The sequence below is a fragment of the Ochotona princeps genome, chromosome 1 (genome assembly GCF_030435755.1).
Source record: "Ochotona princeps isolate mOchPri1 chromosome 1, mOchPri1.hap1, whole genome shotgun sequence".
NCBI classification, from domain to species: Eukaryota; Metazoa; Chordata; class Mammalia; order Lagomorpha; family Ochotonidae; genus Ochotona; species Ochotona princeps.
The window spans coordinates 40,514,718-40,536,730 of record NC_080832.1 but is presented as its reverse complement, the minus strand read 5'-3'; the positions used below and the strand labels follow the sequence as shown (position 1 = coordinate 40,536,730).

At 37.8% G+C, this 22,013-nt stretch overlaps 1 protein-coding gene across 4 annotated transcripts in view; it reads left to right on the top strand.

The window, feature by feature from the left end:
• PKIB (cAMP-dependent protein kinase inhibitor beta) overlaps nt 1-22,013 on the top strand; it is a 113,119-nt gene that overhangs the window by 80,355 nt on the left and 10,751 nt on the right. Inside the window, exons 1-2 of one of the 4 annotated variants that reach the window (XM_058679488.1) lie at nt 3,444-3,601; nt 6,542-6,694. The exons of 1 other annotated variant lie outside the window; for it this stretch is intronic. In XM_058679488.1, coding sequence (XP_058535471.1) covers nt 6,562-6,694 — 133 coding nt within the window. In that variant the 5' untranslated portion in view covers nt 3,444-3,601; nt 6,542-6,561. Of the gene's footprint in view, nt 1-3,443; nt 3,602-6,541; nt 6,695-13,570; nt 13,960-22,013 lie in introns of those variants that run through there. 2 more of the 4 variants (XM_004587213.3, XM_058679595.1) reach the window with 2 other exon arrangements.

The window sequence follows — 22,013 nt, the reverse complement described above, 5'->3', positions numbered from 1 at the left end:
GCTGTTCAGGGCAGACAGCGGTACTGAGCCATTCTTTCTGCTATTTTCAGTGTGTTTGTATGTCCTTTCATGCCCATTTCCCCAGCTAGTGAGAATATTTTAAAATTATTTTTAATTAGACTGATTTAAAATTTATTAGAAATTGAGTTAGTTTTTTTTTAAATATTTATTTGTATTTCTATTGGGAAATCAGATTTACAGAGAGGAGAGACAGAGAGAAAGATCTTCCATCTGCGGGTTCACTCCGCCAAGTGGCCACAACAGCCAGAACTGAGCCAATCCAAAGCCAGGATCCCAAAGCTTCTTCGTGATCTCCCATGTGAGTGCAGGGTCCCAAGGCTTTGGGCCATCTTTTACTGCTTTCCCAGGCCACAAGCAGGGAGCTGGATAGGAAGTGGAGCAGTAGGGACATGAATCAGCACCCATATGGGACCCCAGCACTTGCAAGGTGAGGGTTTAGCTACTAGGCTACTGTGCTGAGCTCCTGAGTTATATTTTTGATATATTCTTCAGTTGTCTTAGCTTTTGTGATTTTGGGGGGATTTTTTTCTGGGCTAAAATGCTTCAGTACCCTTAATCAGATGCCAACGGATAGCAATGAAAATTGACGTAAAGTGAATGGTATGTATCAGGTAATTTTCGAGGCTTTTGTTGATTCAGTCACGTTGCCTAGGGTATAAATGTGGCAGTGTTTAAAATGAAAAATTCAATAACTTCTTGTCCACACAGATATGATATGCAAATGATGTAGACTACACAGCTTCAGAACAATGTAAAGTTCATTCAGGAAGCACTCACTGAACCGTAACTATCCATTGTATATTTGTTCTTGCCTCTCAAGAGATTATGGTTTTTTGGAGGGGATGGGGAAACAAGTCACACAAATTATTTATTTTGAACATCATCCTAAGCTAATTTAGTGGTGTACTTCAATGTTAGTTATCAGAGTGAAAGGTCGAAGAAGCCAAAGCATAACCAGTATACCCAAGGTTATGAATTTGTCTGGCTAGAGCAGGTCTAGAGAAAGATAATATATCATGCTGTAACTTAATTGCTTCAAGGAATTGTTTAATCAGGTATAATATTTGATCACGGGTCTGCAAGGCTGTGTGTATGCAATACACATAGAATGGAGTAAATATGTTCTGGTGGGTGATACACACACTGTCAACCACTAAAATAACATAATCTAGGAATGTACATATTTTTCCCAGTGTATTGCTGAAGAAAAATGGGGGAAAATGTGACCTAACTTTCACTCTCATTCAGTTACTTTGAAACTTGTGTAGCCACCATCAGTTAAGGTGCCTGCAATGCACATGATGTCAGATACTGGTTCAAAAGCCCTAGAAAGGCATTGGGAATTGAATACGTAACAGACTTCCGAGCTGAGTTTTATGGATACGCAAGTTTGAGAAATAGTGTCATACTTCATCTGGCATAAGATTGATTTTTGGTAAATAGGCTTTTGCTCACCCTGACTCCTTCTCTCCTCCTATAGCTTCATTGTCTTCTCCATTAAGATATTAAAACTATCTGGAAAGGAGCTAACTTACTTTAAATCCATTCTGTCTCTAGGCTGGTGCAGGTGAGATGAAACTTTCTGACACCTCATCTATTATATCTGTCTTCTCACAATTTAATCAGGTATTAAGGTGAAAAATCTGGTTCTTTGTAGAGTGGTGCGTGAGAAAGAAGAGGATTTAATTTACACTACCTGGTATCAGGTATCAGGATGTAATAATATTGGGTTGGCAAAGTAATAAAAAGAAAATATCCAAAGCTTAAGAACAAAAACAAAATCCCAGCATTGTAAGAGGTCACTATTGGAGCAGAGGGGATGGGGCAGCACTCCTGATCTTTAGGAGCTACTGAACCAAAAGGAATATGCAGCCCGAGATGTACATTACTTGGAGTAGATCATAAATGTTTAATCTAGCTTCAGTGGGAGAGGTCAAGCTCTTACAGTAAGGAGCATATTGATTTGTTTTACTGTGTGGAAGTCTCTAAACTACACTTGTAGATAATTTGCAGTCAACTTCATTACCTCCAATGACTCTAATAGGAATTTCCTGTGCTTCATTCTTTTGGGTCTGCACTCTTTTGTAATCAGAAAATATTTTTTCCCAAAAGATGTCAACTTTTTTCACATCTTATTAAAAAAAATTTAAAAGAATGAAATTCAAATGGCTAACAGAAAAAAAATGTATGGGAAAAATGTGCTCATTCGCTAGCCATCAGGGAAATATAAAAACCACAATGAGGTTTCTTTTCACTGCAGTGAGAATGGCTATAATTCAGAAATCAGAAAACAACATATGCTGGCCAGGATGTGTGGAAAAGCGTACCCTAATTCACTGTGGTGAGAATGCAAACTGGGGCAGTTATTATAGAGGATAATTTAGAGATTCCTCTGAAGTCTGAAAATAGATCTACCATATGACCCAGCCATCCACTCCTGGGAATTTATACAAATCAAGTGAAAGTATTATGTGAGAGTTTCCTGCACCCTGTATTTATGGTAGTTCAACCCGAATGCCCATCAACTGATGACTAGAGTATGAAGGCCAGAGAGCATTGTGCTTTTGATCCCTTTGGAAGTATGTAAGTGACTTGCTTGAATAATTCTACAAAGATTCAAGAAATTGGAACTCAGTACTCAAGAATAATCGGGTACTGTATCATAGGACATCCTAACTAGCTGACTCCTGGAACTGACAACCCTTATGGCCTAGAACAGAGACTGAATTTTCACTGAAGGTCTTCTTTAAGGCCTCAGCAACGAATATTCTGAGAAATTAAAGTGAGTGCCTTTGTTGCTGTCACTACTGCCCAGAACACCAAATGTGATGAGCTACATTCTGCTGAGGCCTTGCATTGCATCTTTTGTATATATGGAGCAATCTGATATTTAAAAATTTAGTTTTAATATCTGCAAAACAAGAAATTTACAAACACCATTTTTCCTAAGGCGTACTTCGTGGTCAATGAGGTAAGAGTTTCTAATACTGTGCAGATGAGGCCACTTAACCAGGATACACAGTGCTAATATAATACCTGAATATAGTACCTGCACTATGCCGATTTTGCTCACACTTAGGTCCTGTACTTTATTAAGGACATCCTGGCCAAAATGAAAAGAAACAACTCTTTTGAGCTCCAACATGTGTAATGGTAACATATCTGTATTATTATTCTTTTAGTTAATTCCAAGAGTCCAGGTAACCAAGAACTGTGGGAGAGGGATGACCTCTTTCAACATTGTGGATTATGTAAAGGCATGGAGGACATGGAAAGCCTCTCCTTTCTGCTGGTAGGGATGCGGAAGGTCCATGTTTGACTACATCTTGTAGGGAGATGATCTCAGCAGCTGTGTCAAGTTGAGGTGCTGCTTCAGTGGTTAAGTCATAATGGGTAGTTGGATACGCAGATAGTCACAGGCTCATGATCTGAAACACCCTGTTTCCAGAAGAGTCCACCATGTAGCCTGTGACTGCTGCTCTAATGGACTGTAGTGCCAGGTCAAGATAGTTGCTCATATCAGAAGTTCAAAGGCAAGTTACAGCATCATTGGTAGCACAGTGATTCCAGGAGGCCTGAGGTGAGCTTACTAAAACCTCTGAAGGTCCTAACTTTGGGTGCCTCTTGCTTTCAATTTTGACAGAATCTATAGCCTTACGTTGGAGGGGTTTCACTTCAAGATGGGTCCATTTGTAAGTAACAACATTAATGAATTAAGTAAAGTTTGTGAAATAATATGTTGTCTCCACAACCCAAAATGGGGGGAAAAAAGATATTTTGATTGTCTTGGTCCTATGGATGGTAAGAAAGTCAGTGCCTACCTTGAGATTCAGAGATGAGGCAGGCCTTGGTTAACTAAGTATTTTTCAAGAACATTATAGTGGTGGCAAAGTTTTGTACTATGTATGAGGTACACAATAATCTACTCATCTCCTTTTTGTAGCTCTTTCGTATTTGAATAAGGATATTGAAAAGTTTGTTTAAAGAAAAGGAATTCAAATATATTTATTTTGATGCAAAAACTTGAAATGCATGTTCATTTTTTCATGATATGCACTTTTAATGAATTTTCTGAAGATCTTTCTTTTGAATGGATTTTAAAACATATTTTTGACTATCATACATTTATCTTTGAATTCTGTCTTCCATGAACGTTTTGAAGCATACCTTCTTATATTTTACTAAGTATGCCAGACAAATATACTTCAGGGAGTATGTCATCAATATAATATCATGCCTGTACTCCCAGAGAGAAGCTGATGCAGTTAAGGTCTTACCTGTAAAGATTGTGTAATGTCAAAGCTGCTGAGTTATTCTATGAATAGCCTGCGAAATTTGGAAGTAAAAGCATACTGCTACTAACAGGTTGATAAAGTGGGTACTGAACTGAGTACATTAGCCAAATGTATAGTAGAAAACTATTTCTCACTTGCTGATTGGATTGAACATCAATGTCAATAATTGGTTTATAGTGTAAGGGGCCTTCATGATAGAGGATCATGACATTAAATTGCAGCAATCTACTATGGGGCACTATTCACTTTGTTAAGCTTCAAGAATCAGCTGGCTGAGCCAAGTTGGGCTATTCAGTAAAGAAGCAGTGGGGGTAATCACCCCATTCACTCCTAAGCTATTACATGACAAGTTTTAATCCTTGACTTGTCATTATTTTAAATTACAATGGGCCATGTTAATTATTTTAACTAGTAGTGGGAGAGGAGTCACGGATTTCAATTTTGTCAGGCCGATTTGTGTGACAGTGTTAATTTAATTTTCATTTATTTTCCATTGAGTCATAATGCCTATGCCCATCATGGGATATTTTAGGATAAGGTGTATTATGATCATAGGGAATTTAGATAAGACAGTGATTCCGATAGCTAAGTTGAGACATAGAATTTGTTTCTTCTCTAAGACTAGGATACCATGATTTACTTTTTGATAATTTGGTCCTTAAAATTGGCTAAAACTATGAAGGTTTTCCAAATTTTTTAAAAGATATTTAAAATCCATGACCTATGTTATAGAGACACAAAAACTAATCAGAAACATTTTATCTATTATATAAATTCTTTAAGTAAATTCTGAATTTATAATGGTATCTAATTTTGAGCCTTTGTTTTGGATTTTTATTGATTTCCTTTATTTTTAATATTTAAAAGGCAGAATTACAGAGAGCGAGAGAGAATCAACTGAAACAAAGGACTTTATCTGCTGGTTCATTTCTCAGATACCAGCATTGGCCAGGCTGAAGCCAGCAACCAGGAGCTTCATCTGAGTCTCCCAAATGCGTATAGGGATTCAATTACTTGTGCTGTCATTCACTGCTTTTCCCAGCGACTGGAAGTGGAGCAGCTTTAATTTGAACTGGCACCCATGTGGGATGCGAGTGTCAAGGTGATGGCTCAATCGACTATGCCCGTTTCCATTCTTTCTCCTTTCTTTTTATGTATCTATATTCCCCTGACCCCACCACTTTTTAAAATTTATTTTTTACAATGTTAAGAAAATCTTTGTGGTTAAGAAAACATTTTATATATAAATATATATATATACTTATATATATATATATTCATGCAATAAAGTACAGTTTGTCAATGTGTATAAAACATATTGATCAAATCAGGGTCCTTAATGTTTCCTGCTCTGGTGTTACCTCATGATTGAAGACTCAGAGCTCCTCTGTTCTCTAGCTCAGAAAATGTTTAGAGTCTTGTTGACAAAAAAAAAAAATCCTCTTTTTTCTGTTTGTATTTGTTGTTATTGGTGGTGGTCCTGAACATGCTAGGTGGTGGTAGTGGAAGGTTCTGTCTACCCTGGTCATAACCCCAGAGCCTCAAATCATTCATCAAACTTAGGCGTCTCTCTGCTAGTAAGGATTGATTTATGTTTTTAAAGAATCTGGGCATAAATTGGGTTTCACTTCACCTCTTCATTGTGTCACAGGTTGCAGGAGTATTTCTCTAAAACTGTGGGGGTTAGGATCTCTGTTGCAACAGACACAATGGGCAGACTGCTGCAGGAGGAGATTGCCAGGCTAACCACCAGACTCTGTGGATCAAAACTGTTCTACGCCATTGCCCCGTTTTCTGATCACATAGGTTCTCTCTTCACTTTACTCTTTTTTTCCTTTGCATTTCTCCTTCCTTTGTTTTCATAAATTCCATAAGAATGTTTTGAGTTTCCAGTCTTGTAAATTTGCATCTTTGGGTTTGTGTCTCTATACCACAGGTTCATGCCTTTTGGGCCGTTTCAGGGAAATGTTTGGGAGTTCAGTTGCCTTCTTTGTAAATGGCTGCCTCTTCTTCCCAGGAGTGCCAATCAGTCTCCTTGCAGTGGAAGTCTGCATTTTACTAAGTCATTTCCCAATGAATCAGCAAAGGGCTCATGATTTGAGATTAGCCTTTAATATGCTGGGAGGTAGTAGTACTATACCCATGCACATTGGCTGTGGGTATGCAGTGCGAGATCATTGAATGCCAAATAGTCGTTCCTCTTCCACCCTCTTTTTTTTTATCAGCCCCTGAGCCACGGGCCACCATGGATGCCCTTGGAGGTAAGGAGAGTACAAGCAGCAACAGGAAGGCAAGCAGCAACACAGGAAACCAGCAAGATTACTCCCTTTACTTGAACAAAAATCACAACCAGGATGCAATGCTTAATTCTCTGCAGGGTATTGATCACTTTTTTTTCTACAAACCCTAGAAAGTACTGTCCTTTGGCCTGTGTTGTGCACACATGATTACAGCATAAAGATATTTGTCTCAAACAATCAGAAATGCTTAGTAGACTAGAAATAGAAGCCAGAGAATTCTGGCATTACTTTTGGTAAAAACGAACAAACAAACAAAAAAAGCAAAACTGAAGTATGCACTGGTTTATTCACTGTGTCACTACTGTCTTTGCAGGCAAGTCTCAAATACCACCAGCCAAGCACAGGCTACACCTGGTAGAGTGTCACCCCCATGATATAATTAACAGTTTTTATTTGGGAACCAAGAGCATTATAAGAGATGCAAGTGATGGCAGTTTCTGACAAAGACAACACAGTAATATGTAGCTGTTAGTTCAAGATAATCAGCATTGAACCATTTTGCCTAAGACAGCCTTCCAAAGCCAGCAGCCTGAAATCCCTTCTGATCTTCCAGGTGTATTTCAGGGGCCTAAGCAGTTGGGCTAAACTTCACTCTTTTCTGAGCCATAAGCAGGGAGCTGGATCATAAGCTTATGGGAATCTAACCAAAGCCCATATGGAATGCAGATGCTTTAAATGGAGGATTAGTCTGTTGAACCATCCCAGATATTGGAATTTTTTAACAGAGATTTTAAAAGATTCAGTATAAAGGCGTAAATTTGGGTTAAAAAATCTCTTTTGCAATGCACAGAATATAAGTAGGAAACATTTTGTTGTATGTTGGGCAAATAAGAAGCAACAATATAGTATTATGAAAACTAAAACTACCACATATAAAATTGGAAATAAGCAGTATTTTAGAAGATAGGATTATATTTTCATATTATAGGCATTTATATTATTTTTGTTTTGAAAAGCAACATATAAGTGTAAATTACTACTAAGTTAATACAATAGAATTAAACCAGAAAAAGAACTAAGTAGAATATCTATAAAAAAAGAACATAATCATTAAAAACAAACACTCAATAGACAGATTACATAACAAGGTAAACACAGCTGAAGAAAAAATTAGAGACCTAGAAGGCAGATTTGAAGGCATAAAACAGCATGGAGCACAAAGAGGCAAAAAAAAAAAAAAAGGAAAGATTGGGAGGCATAGGTGTGTCTCTCCAATGCCTCACTGACAAAGGAAATAATAAAGAATGAAAAGATACAATACCTGATTTAATTGAAAGATACAATACCTGATAATTTTCTAGAACTGATGAAAATCACAAAACAATCCTAATAAATTCTAAGGGGGATAAATAAGTTTTACATAAGCCATTTATGACATTTTGTGTTAGTAAAGAGATAAATCTCAGAGTAAACCAGAAGAATCAACAACAACAACAAAAAAATAGCAGTTCCACCAAAATCCTATTTGTTAGAATCAATATGGATACATACATCTATACATTATATGGAAAAAAAGTCCTGAGACCTGGATCCCAGGCAAATCAGTACTATGCTGCAGTTCCAATCCAAGTTCCCACATCAGAAAAGGCAGAAAAGGAGTTCTCCTTTATTCTATCTTACTCAAGCCTTCACTGAATTGGGTGAAACCCTCCCACATTGGGGAGGACCTTGTGCTTCACTCAGTCAGCTTAACTAGATGTTAATCTCACCTGGATACATTTTCACACACACTTCCAGAATCATTTTTTTAAAATGTATTTATTTATATTTGAAAGGCAGATATTACAGAGAGAAAGAAGGAGAGATAGAAAAAAGGTCTTCCATCTGCTGGTTCACTCCCCAGATGCCTGCCATCGCTAAGGCTGAGTTGATTTGAAATCAGGAGCAAGAGCTTCTTTCAGGTCTTCACTGCTTTCTTTCAGGCCATAAGCAGGGACCTGGATCAGAAGTAGAGCATCCGGGACAGGAGTCAGCACCCACATGGGATGCTGATGCTGTAGGTGGAAGATTAGCATGCTCTATCACTAATTTTGCTCCTTTGGAATAATTTGTAACGAAATACCTGGTCACCTTTTGGCTCAGTCAAGTCAATAAGTAAAATCAATCATCAAAATCAGTCAAATACTTAGCAGTAAAAATGGACTGAATTGGAATCATATTGTAGAGAACTAACAGAAAGCATTTTCAATTTAAAAGTGTGTATCTTGTAAGGAATGCCTCACAGATCCCTCACAGGAAACTCTACAGGCAAGAAGAGAATAGAGTGACATATTCCAGATTCTAAAAGAAAAAAATTGTCGGCCTAGGATAACACATCCAGCAAAGCTTTCTTTTGTCTTTGAGAATGAAATAAAATTCTTCCACAGTAAAGAAAAGTTAAAGAATTTGCCTCTTCCAAACCTGTCCTACAAATGATACTTCAAGATGTTCTCTTGACAGAGAAGAGGAATAGCACCTACCAAAACCAAAGGTAGATGTGAAGAACATTCCAGTAAAATGACAACAGAAGACTAAATCAATGAACAACCCATTCCTAAAATGACAGGACGAAGTTACCACACATACATATTAACCCTGAATGTGAATGGCTTAAGCTCAATCAACCGTCACAGATTGGTAGGCTGGATTAAAAAACAAAACCCATCTATTTGTTGTCTAGAAGAGACACATTTCACCAACCAAAATTGGTGGAAACTATATCCCATTGGTTTTGATGTTTTTGTTAGTTTCATCTCTTCAAAACACTTTCTTCTGATTCTTCAATGACTCATAGATCATATAGAAGCATCATTTTCTGCAAGAAGGTTCTTGATTTTCATTTCTTCAGCTACATGTTAGTCATTTAGTCACATGTTGTTTAACTTCATGGTGTTGTTAATTTCTTTTTTCTTCCGGATGTTGATTTTGTTTTGTGGCTTTTCACTGAAGGGGATGTATAGTAGCTGTGTAATGGAGACTGTCATATCTAGTAACCTGTTATTTAACTTCATGGCATTTTAAATTTCTATTTTTCTTTCTATTGTTGATTTTGAATTATGACTTTTCATTTGAGGGGATGTACAGTATCTGTGAAATGGAGACTATCATATCCAGATGTGAGGATACAATGTAGTATGCATTTCTACTTCCAGACAAAGATGGACTTACAATAAAACTATTTACTGTATCTTGACAATAGGATTCTGAACTCTCTGCCATTGTCCATGCCCGCAATGAAGAACTTATGATTGTGTATGAAGAACTATACTTTAGTAATGATATAGAGGAACTAGGTGGGGGGGAAATTGGGGCTGGGCTAAGGGAAATACCAGGAGCCTATGGAACTATATCATAAAATGATAATAATAATAATTCAAGAAAAAAAAGTGTGGACCTTGTAAGGGTCAGGGTTGAAACAGGTCTTTTCAGGCCTAGAGTTTCCAAAGGCTCTATAGCTTGGATGAAGATATATTGTCTCAAAAATTTTTAAACATGGAGAAAAGAAAATTGTGTAAGTGCAATGATATTGTGAATATGTATAAAGCATTTCCTAAATATTTCCATCTAGACCCTATGCTGTGGCGGGGCAGATAAGCCCACAACTCTCATCCCATATATGTGCCATTTCATGTCTCAGCTGTTACACTTCCCATGCAGCTCCCTGATTATATGCCTGGGAAAATAGTGGACGATGGCCCAAGTGCCTGGGTCCTTGTGCCCACATATCACACTGAGAAGAAGCTCCTGGCTTATGGCTTTGGATGGGCCCACTTTTCCTGGAAGTAAACAAACATATGGAACTTCTCTGTCTCTCCCTTACTGTATGTAACTCTAGCTTTACATAAATAAAAATTTAAAAATTTTAAAAATGAAAACTACTTAGATCCATGCCAAAGTATTTAGATATACAAATCAGGCTATATGAAGCTTCTTTTCTTTTTAAAATTTTTCATGATACAGTTCCGTAGCAACAAGGATTCTCTCTTACACTCATTCAATCCCCCCCCCACTCTTTTCCCCCGTATTATTACGATAGTATAGTGCTTCAGTAACAGTCACAAGTCTAAAATTCTGCTATTTAAGTGTATCATGGCATTGTAGCTATAGAAAAAGTTAGAATCTAGTATCCTATTGTAAACACATATTTAAGTTTTATTGGGAGTCCTTTTTTAATTTGGGAGTAGAGCTGCATAATGCAATGTATCTTCACTTCTCAATATGCTAGTTCCCATTTTACAGTTCATATAGGTGGATACATGTAAATGTATATCTGTTGATCTTGTATTTTGCATGAAGGTTGCCTTACATCACAGAGAACATATGGTATTTACTCTTTTAGGACTGCTGATTTCACTGACATAATGGTCTCTAGTTGGAACCATTTTGTTGCAAGTGGTAGAATTTCATTTTTTTTTAATTGCTGAGAATTATTCCATGGAGTAGATGTACCGCAGATTCTTTATCCTGTCCTCTTTTGGTTGTTTCCATGTCTTCACTATTGCAGATTGCGTTGCTATAAATACAGGACTGCAGGGCACTTTCTCACATACAGACTTCATTTCCTTTGGATATAATCCCAGCAGTGGGATAGCTGGTTCAGATGGTAGATTCATTTTTGGTTGTTTTAGCACTCTCCATACTGACTTCCATAGTGGCTGCACTATTGCAGGGTGCCTTTCTCCCCACATATTTGCCAGCAGGTGTTGTTAGCAGAGTTCTGAATGTAGGCCAATCTTGCTAGAGTTAGATGGAACCTCAGTGTGGTTTTTAGTTGTATTTCCCTGATAGCTAGAGAGCCTGAGTATTTTTTCATATGTTAGCCATTTGAATCTGTTCTTTGAACAATGCTGGCTCATTTCCCTCGCCCATTTTTTCACAGGGTTGTTTTGCTGTCATTGATTTTCTGAATTGCTCTGTAAATCGTGGATATTAGTCTGCTATCTGTTGTGTAGGGTTGCAAAGATTTTTCTCCCATTCTGTTGGTCACTTCTTCACTTTATTTCCTTTGCTGTACAGAAGATTTTTAGTTTGATGTAGTTTGTTTATTTTGGCTTTGACTGCCTGTGCTTTTTAGAAAAGTCACCAAAATGCAACTATATTTTACAGAGTGCTTCCTATGTTTTCCTCTAATAATTTGATGTATTCTGGATGTATAACCTTGATCCACTTAGAACTGATTTTTATATAAGGTGAGAGAGGAGGACCTTGCTTCTTCTGCAGGCTGCTATCCAATTGTCTCAACAGCTTTTGTTCAAGAAACCAACATTTTCCCTTGGTTCTCTTCAGTTCTCTTGTTGATAATTAATTGGCTGTACATATGTGGGTTTGCCTCTGGTTTCTCTTCTATTTCATTGATCAATTTCCCTGTTTCTGTACCAGTGTCAGACTGTTTTGATTACCACTGCCCTTTAGTATGTCTTGAAGTCTGGATTTGTGATTCATTCAATCACAATCTCTTGCTTAATTTTTGTATCATTTTTTCTATTTTTGAGGGTGATGTTGGGATTTTGATTGGGATTACATTGAATCTGTACATTACTTTTGCAATATGGTCAATTTGTTGATACTGATTCTACCCATCCACGAACATTGGATGCTGCAGCCTGACATTTTATTTTATTTTCAAAGACAAAGGAGAGCTTTACTGGGTACATTATCCTGGCCATAAGAGAATGGAGCAACATATTCCAGAGTCTAAAAGCAAAAAATTGAAGCTAGCTTTTAAACCATGTCTTCACAATTCTGTAGATCAACTTTACTGATCCCATTTGGTGCCCCATTCTCCATTTGCATCATTTGCATCACTCCTTGCAGTGAGTTTCAGTCCTGCTTCCCGTGCTATGCTTTTGTCATGGCCTCTGCAGCCCCAGATCCCTAGTTGCCACTCTGTGCCTCCTGTGTTTCCATGCTGTGACTGTACCATTGTCTGCACAGCCCTTTTCCCACTCCCAGGTTCAGTAGTACCTGGGATTAGGGAAATAATAGCTGTGAATTTAACCTAGATCACAGGGTTCTGAGTAGTGGCAATTGAGCTTGTTTTCCCCCTCCCTTTTTGCTGGAACCTGCTAGTGGTTAGATCTGTGGGTAATCCAGACCTATTTTGGATGTAACTTGTGGGATGCCAAGTTGGTATCATTTTCTGGTGGGATCAGTGCAATACCTTGTGCTAGAAGTGAGTTCTCTCCTGGCTTAGTGCATTCACGCTATGCTGTTGCCTCTGCATTGTCCCTCCCACCCCCCTTGCATCAGAAGTCAAAAGAATGCGTGATGTGGCACTGGTGGGTATCTGGGCCAGGAAATCCACCCTGTTTCTACACCTGTATGCTAGGGCTCTGACACTCTGCTTCTGCTCAAGATTGGGTTTAAAAAAACGAGAGGCCCTGCGTTTCTTTCCTTTTTTTAAAAATTTTTATTTTTCATGAAATAGTTCCATAGGCTCAGTGATTTCCCCTTCCAACTCCCTATGCCCTCTTCCCCCACTGTTTTCTTACATATTGTTACAATAGTATAGTGCTTCAGCGAGGATTCAGAGTTCCAAGCCTGGGTTCACCTCCTGGGCTCTTGGTGATCTCGCTTTCCACCTGGCCACCAGTGGAGCTTCAATTGCTGCTGGGTATCTATTCACTGCAGCACCACTCCACTGTCTCTGCTGCTTCCCTGTGCCCATGGGTCTCCAGGTAACCCTGTACCATGAGCCTGTACTCTCTTTTTTTCCTGGGGTTGTAATCTCAGAATTTCCTGGCCGATCTTTCTCCATCCTCTTTAACCTGTTCTCACCCTATTCCACCATCTTGTATTCACCAGGAAGCTTATGTTCAAATGGTAGAACAAAAATTAGTTTACATGTTTAGAGATAAAATATGGCAAGTGGTTAAATGTTGAAACAGGTTGAAATATACATTCTTCTTTCAGCCTTTCTGTGAAAATAACTATAAACTCTACCAGAAAACAGTATAATTTGATCCTATCTGATCAACAAACACCAAATTTTTTCACAAATATTTATAATTTTCATGATCAGTTTTTCTATCCATTTTTTATTCGCATTTCCTTTTTGTGAACTATACTAACTGCAAAATGGATCAACTCTTCAGAAGTACTTATCATGAGTACCATAAAAGTTACTTCTATGACCTCTTATGAAGTATAAACAGTTAGGCAACTTTACTGTATTGCAAACAGTAGAACTTTGCACCTGGAAGAGGAGGACACAAGCGTTTGGCCCATACATTCACATGGGAAGGCTGGAAGAAACTCCTGGCTCCTGGCTGCAGACTTGCCCAGCTCTGATCATTGTTGCCATCTGGGGATTAAGAGTGGATGGAAGATTTTCTCTCTCTCTTCCTCTTTCTCCCTCTGTCTCTGTAAGTCTGCTTTTCATGTGAGTCTTTTTTAAAAAAGCAACTATTGTTCAGAATCATGTGTGTGACTTTTCTAAGAACATTGTTAAGTGTATCTGCATGTTTTAATTTCTCTTGTCTATTTTGTAAATAGAAGATATTGAATAAGGCAGTATCTTTTTATCAGTAAGCCTATTTACATTTTTACATAATTATGAATATCAAGCATTATTAAGATCTTGTTTTCTTATACTTTACTATGTGTGTCATACTAGCCTTTTCAAATGTATAAAGCATGCTTACAGTGTTAAGTCTATCTTTTAATGATACCTTCCCGCTTTTTAACTCAAAACTTTTTACCAATTTTACTAGTTTAAAAGGCAGTACAAAGAGAGGAGAGAGAGAGAGATTTTCTATTCATTACACTCCCAAGATGGATGCTACAGCCAGGCCTGTATCAGGTTAAAACCAGGAGCCCAGAATTCTATATGGCTTTCCTATGTAAGAGACTGTGATCTATGAACTTGGACCTCCATCTATTTTTTTCATTGGGCACATTGTCAAAGAAATGAATTGGAACAGAATGGCAGGACTTGAAGCAACATTTCAATACAGGAGGATGATCTTACCAGTGGCAATGCCAACATCTTCCTATTGCATTGAATTATTTTTACTTTACCTTTAAAAAAAGATTTATTTATTTATTTATTTATTTATTATTGGGAAGGCATATTTACCGGGAAAGAGTGACAGAGAGAAAGATCATCTATGTGCTGATTCACAACAGCTGGGGCTAAGCCTCCTCCAGGTCTCCTATGTGCATGCAGGGTCCCAAGGCTTTGGCCCATCCTCCACTGCTTTCCCCAGCCACAGGCAGGGAGCTGGATGGTAACTGGATTAGCTGGGTCATGAATAGTTGCACATACGGGATCCCAATGCATGCAAGATGAAGATTTAGCCACTGAGCCATTACACTGGGCCTAGATTTACCTTCTACAGGTGGACTTTCACATATTTAAAACAATAAATAACTTCTTTCCTTTCAGTGATAAAATAAATATTAGGAGCCAGTTCTGTGGCATAATAGGCTGGGCTTCTGCCTGACGCACTGGCATACCATTTGGGGGCTGGTTCATGTCCTGGATTCTCTGCTATGATTCAGCTTCCTACTTGTGGCCTGGGAAAGTGGTGGAGGATGACTCAAATGCTTGCACTCCTGCACTCAGTAAAATGTCATTTTAGTGCTTTAAGTACAGCAATGAAGCCAACTTAAAAAAGTCTCTGTTTTGTATAACTTTGCTTTATAGTGAGGGGAAGCAGACTATAAATAACAAACCCAATCATAAATACATTAGAATACATATTATGGGCTAATAAGTACTAGAGAGAAATAGAATGAATTAAGGGGGATCAGAAGCCTGAGAGAAAGACACAGTTGTAAGTGGGGGAACTGTACGATCCTCTTTCACATACTCATAGTCTGTGATTCCTTTTCTTCCATTGTATTATGTCATAATATTTCTCATAATAAGAATTATTTTTCTGGTATCATGAGGAAATTGAACTTCAGTTTTATTTTAATTATTGAAAAGAATGCATGAAACAATGTATTATTTGAAGTATGATCAGATTTCATCTTGTGTTAAAAAACTTCCTCTGGACACTGTAAGTGCGATGTGGGTTTCTGTGACAGGTGTTTACACCTTCAGGTGATGCAGAAATGTAACCAAGTTAAAGGGAAGTGTGTTTGTGTGTGTGTATGTGTGTGTGTGTGTGTGTGTTTGATAAGGATGGAAATGGGTGTAAATGATTAGTTTTCAAATGCAAGATTTCCAGAAACATCTCAGTTTTAATCTTGTTTTGTCTTTACTACCCACAATATCAAAGGATTTCCCTAGAGACACATCAATACATCATTTTAACAGGATAATGAATGTTCTTAATGATATTCTCTTGCAGTGCCTATAAATTTGTATGACATATAGCTAAATAAATTTATTTGTGTAGTTTCTAACCAAACATATTTGTAGCTATTCAATTGTCTGGGTCAAATGTAGGTAATGTTAATATTATTTTTGATAACTGTGCAAAGTTAATTAACAAAGGGGTTAAATGTCCTGCTGGAAACTTAAAGTCTATCAGAAGTAATGCAGAATTCAATTTAAGAAATGTTCGCTTATAGGCAACCAGACTTTCCATTGCTCTGTGTATGCTGCTGAAAGGCAGTATCCCTAGGAATGTGCTAATGTTGCTGAGAAATACTATTCTTGATCAAGACTTGACTTTCACATTTTTCATTTGAAATATTTATATGTGTGTGTGTGTGTGAATGCACACACATATAAATAATTGAGTATGTGCACATGTAAATTACCTAAAGAGGATTTGGGAGTATTCTGTGGTTGTTTGGAATAGGAAGACATGGTTCATCAAGCAGAACATGAAAACTTCATTGCTGCCTCCAGGGTATACAGTAGCAGGAAGCTTGTTCTGGGATTGGAGATAGTATTTAAATCCAGGCTCTTCTATATGGGATGCAGGAATCTCAACTGATGTTGTTAAGTCTGCACTGAATACCCACGTGCAACTGTTATTCAAGCGTCAGCAGATTTTGTGTACACCAAAGGTCAAGCTCAGTATCTGTGTATAATTGACTTTAGATTGGCAATTTTGTTTAGTTTCCTAGTGATCTACAGTTCCACATGCATCTTGTTTCAGAAACGTATAGCTATCAGATGCTCTAGATGGATTTAATAGTTGCTGCTTTAACAATTTTGCTGTAACAATGATGATCAATGTTTGCTATCCAAGCGTGCAAGACATTATATTTCCCTTTAGTCTATATCCAAAGTTACTTTTGTCTTAACATAACAAAACAACTTTAATAACTAGCTTTTCATCTTTATTTTTATTCTTTGTCATTTTTACAAACACTAACAAGGAAATATTACTGACTTTATATGCTGACTGGTCACTGTCAGGCGTCAGTTATTAATTCACTATTTGTTTATTGAAATCCTCTAACCATTGTTTCTCCAGTTCCTGCACTAAGTGGAGGGCTCTAAAGGCATTTCTACTGTGACCACATTGGTCAGAGTTAACTTCCCTTCTCTCTTTGCTATTGATGTCATCTACAGTCATTTGATATTTCAAAACCACCTATCTCATTTAAAGGGGAACTGATTTCTCAGGCCTTGCGTTTAAACTTCCCTAAATAGACAAGCTATGTTCCTTCTGAGAAGGGAGGAGTATGTGCAGACCACAGGAACTTCAAAAATTGTATTATTTTCTTGCTATTACTAACTTAGTTCTGGGTCTGATGTGCAAAGAGTATCATTTTGGTGCTTTTGAAATCCAGGACAATCTTTTTGCCCAAATGCAGTTGCAAAAGGGAAAAGGTGATAAGTGCACAGTTGAATGAGGCCAGCCTCTTGCTGGAATTTGCTTCTTCATTTTCTGGGACACTCCTCAAGCTGAGCTCCCTGTGAAGGCTGGCTTTTTTTACTGCCCAGTACATGGAAATACCTTGCATACTTCCATAGATCACCAGTTGGGACATCCTTACAGATTGCTCCAAGTCGTTAAGTACCTTGCATAGACTTGGTGTTTAATCTGTTTGGAACTGAATCCAAAACTTTATTTAAATATGTATTCACTTATTTGAAAGGCAGGGCAACAGACAAAGCAAGAGAAAATTTTTCATGTGCTCTTTCACTTCCCAAATGCCTACAACAGTCAAGGCTGGGTCAGACCAAGGACAGGGACTCCATATTGAAGTTTCCAGGTGAGTGGCAGGGACCCAAGTACTTGATCCATCAGCAGCAGATTTCCAAGCTGCATTTTCAGTGAGATGGTGGGAATCGAAGCAGCAGGGCTCAGAATGGCACTCTGACACGGGATGCTGGTGCTGCAAGCACCAGCCGACTTCACTGTGCCACAGCACTGGCTGCCCACGCTTATTTAAACAGGCTTAGTTCCTTAATAAATTAGAAACACAACAGTATTTAATCACTGATTTGGAGGATAATGGGAGGTAAATGAGCATAAAATTATGTGAGGATTTTTGGTTAAGTTGGTAGATTAAAAAAATGACAATTGTTTCTTTTGATCCATGTTAAATACAGTTCTGATCACTCAGAAATATTTAAATAAAAAGATAGGAGAAAGAAAACCACACATATGGGAGATGTTAAGGCAGGAAAGATGTTCAGTTGTGGTTTATAACCACTCAAAATTATGCTTAAGCAAGAGAGAAGTGAATATACCATTCTTTGTTCTGGATACAACCAATATGTACTTAGTACACACATATGAAGAAAATCATGTAAACACACAAAAACACTCAAGATAACATGTTCAAAAAAGAAACCTGGGTGATTGGAACCAGGAATTAAGACATGTTTTTCCCTGTATCAGAGGCCTGGGCTCAGTCAGTGCCCTCACTCTGACTTCCGCTTCCTGCGAATGCACGCATGCACTGCTAGGGAGGTGGCAGTGCAGCCTCAAGTAATTGGGTTCCTGCTGCCTTTGTGGGAGGTGTGGAGTGAATTCCCAACTTCCAGCTTCTGCCCGGCGTGACTTTTTGCAGGTGTTTGAGAAGTGGAACTGAAACTGCTTGCTTCTTTCCTTTTGCCTCTCAAAGAAATAGTTTTTATTTTGTTTTTAAAGAAAACTTACTTGCTGGAGTGGGGAAGGCTGCTTTTTTGTGTGTTAGTATAGAATGATTTTCATTTTTATTTTCATTCCAGCAGATTAATATTTTCAGGAGGAGCTTCGGCAATGGTGTCTAAACACTGTCTGAGCCAGGGAAGGTCCTTGACATAGACTGGCTGTATTATGTGGGTCAATCACTTAAACGTTTGCATCTGGAAAGCTGAATCATATTGTATTTTGTAATTTTAAAATCCAATAGTAATGAAACAGTTTTTGTAGTCTTTTGGAAATCTGCAAAAGGGTTGGAGGAAGCTCCATTGCAAATACCTCTCTATAATCCTTTGGAGGGGTACATTGTTAGGTAAATATTTTTGTAGACGAAAAAGAATAAAACAACCAATCAAATTGTGACTCTCCCTACCCCCCCATCATACACATATTCTTTTTTTTTTTAAGATTTATTCATTTTATTACAGCCAGATATACACAGAGGAGAGACAGAGAGGAAGATCTTCCGTCCGATGATTCACTCCCCAAGTGAGCCGCAACGGGCCAATGCGCGCCGATCCGAAGCTGGGAACCAGGAACCTCTTCCTGGTCTCCCACGCGGGTGCAGTGTCCCAATGCATTGAGCCTTCCTCAACTGCTTTCCCAGGCCACAAGCAGGGAGCTGGATGGGAAGTAGAGCTGCCGGGATTAGAACCGGTGCCCATATGGGATCCCGGGGCTTTCAAGGCGAGGACTTTAGCCGCTAGGCCACGCCGCCGGGTGCTTGTGCCCATCATACACATATTCTTAAAGGGACTACTTGAGTTCATTTTTTTTAAAAGCTTAATCCACCCCAGTCTTAATTATTCTCCCTAGTGATTCTAAATTAACATGATAAGTATTATTATGTGGAAAAATATTCAGATTTGTACGTTTCTCTATTTGGAAGATTATAGAAAAATCAATTTGATTTTGAATTTTGAATTTTATGTTTAAACTGTTAAAAAGTCTCTGTGTTAAAAAATGATTTTGATTTCTTAGCAATGTGTGAAAGATCTGTGTAATTCCTGTCAACAATCCAATCATGCAAAAAAAACCTTGTGTGCCAACAACACAATTTAGAATTCTCTTTGCCTTATGGGAGAGGCATAGAAGCACCACATGAGAAGTAGTTTTAAAAGAAGAAATTCCTTTTAGAAAAAAAAAGTACTTATATGTAATTCACATAATCTCTGCTTAGCCTGAATTGTTTTGGTACTTAGGTAATTACAAAATATGTTAAAGGATTCACATTTTAGGTGTAGATGCTTTTACTTAACTTCCAGGTAACAGGATTTGAAGAAAAAAAAGGTAACAATAAGATGAATATGTTTCTCATCTCACCAAGTAGGGCTTCTCTTTGTTGGCTGTGAGCCAACCGTCTGGCCTTACACTCAATTCAAATGTTGACTAGATAAATGAATAATTATCTGCTTCTGTTGGCACATAAGGAGGTCATTATTCTAGTTAATTTTGGAAGAGCTGTGCATGTCCCAAAACAAAAAACTACATGAAATAATGATCTGTGTGCAGAAAACTGAAGAAATCCAGCATGAGGTACTAAGATACTGAGAACTGGAGACAGATAAAGCATTTGCTTATCAGTTGGGACCGAACTATCTCTCTTTCTCTGTCCTTAGTGAGGAAAAACTGACTTTCTAAAACGTGTATTTTTCCTTGTTTGTTTGACTAAGTGCTTTTTTTTTTTATAAAGATAGTCTGACTCATACCCCCAGAGAACTAATTTAATTTTTTAGAAGTTTATTTGAAGTCTTGTGTGCAGAATGAGTCACACTTTCATTTGGGGAAATTGGGTGAATGACATGAATCCAGAGAAAAGAAGGGGTCCATCTCTTTGCAGTCCTGCCTTCAAGGCAGAAATCTGAAGAAGAAACATGTGCAAACTAAAAAATGCCCTGTGTTAGGAGGGGGAAGAGGTTGCAAAATCTTGTATTTGTGTACAATTATGCTTATAACCTACTAGCATACTCTTGGTAGACTCCTTGGAGTCCCCTGGGACCTAACTAGTGATTTTAAAATAAATAACATATGTTTGTGGATCTATCAATCTATTATCTATCTATCTATCTATCTATCTATCTATCTATCTATCTATCTATTTTCTATGTATGTAAATATATATTGGAAAGGAAAGGAGAGAGTGAAGAAAGAAAGGTGGAAGGGAGGAGAGAGAGAGAGAGAGAGATCATATCATTGTTTTGTTTCACTTGCTAACTACTTGCAACAAACAGGACTGGTTCAGGCCAAAACAGGAACACCAGATTTAATCTGGGCCTTCAACATGGATGACAGAAACCCAAGCATTTGAACCATCAACTGCTTTCTCCCACGGTGAGCATTAGCAGGAAGCTGGAATCAGGAGCCAAACTGGGACTCAAACCACACACAGCCTGTGGGATGTGGATATGCCACTTGGCGTCTTAACCACTAGGCCAAGTGCCTATCCCAGGGTGGAGCATCTTTGTTGTCTTGTGTTGTGCTGGTCTTGAAATTTCATTATTTTGGAGGCTGTGCAAATCCTGGGCATTTGTTTTTTGTTTTTTTTTTCAATTATGTAACAGTCTTCCTTTAAGATACCCTAAAAGTCATATGTTTCCCTATGCAAATTGTAGAAATTCCATTTGCATTACCTTGCTGTCAGAGGACAAGGACTGTGAAGAATCTCCAATGTCCAAATGTTTCTGGCTCCTGCTAGAAGCCACAGTCAAAGCAGAAGTCATCCAGATTCTACTGTTAATTCTGTAGAAAAAAAGAGGAAGAGTTGATAGTGACTCAGCTGTCTTGGTTAGTGAACATAAACGTAATTAGCTTTTTAAACCCAGATAATTAAAAGAGCCTGGACATTAATCTCTTTTATTTTTTTTTTTGTAGTGTTTTATCATTTTTCTAGGGATTATATTTTTAAAATGTCACAGAGCCTTTGAGAAAGAATTTATCTTTTACACATGTACCATTACTTTGAAAAAATCAAGCATGCATAATTAATGTTACATAGAAAACAATAGACAAGTACAGTGGTTATTCAGGCAAAGGAGACGTATTCACCCAGGTAAACACTATTGTTTGGTTACATTGTTAAAATGTTATTTTTAGAGCCTTTCTGTGCTAGAATATCTGTTTAATCATGTCTTTCCCAGATGAATGGTCTATTTCTTGAGATAACAAAAGTAATATCTGCTTATGATTACCAGTCAGGAGATGTTAAAAAGGTACTGAAAAGAGGTCAAAAGTCTCCATTTTCCCTACTATTAACAAAAGAAATTTTAATCTTTATGCAAACTCAAAATCATATTTTCCCCTTTTCTACACCATATCATGGATAGTATTTGTAAAACTTACTTTAGGCACCAGGACTGTGGCACAGTATGCTGTCACTA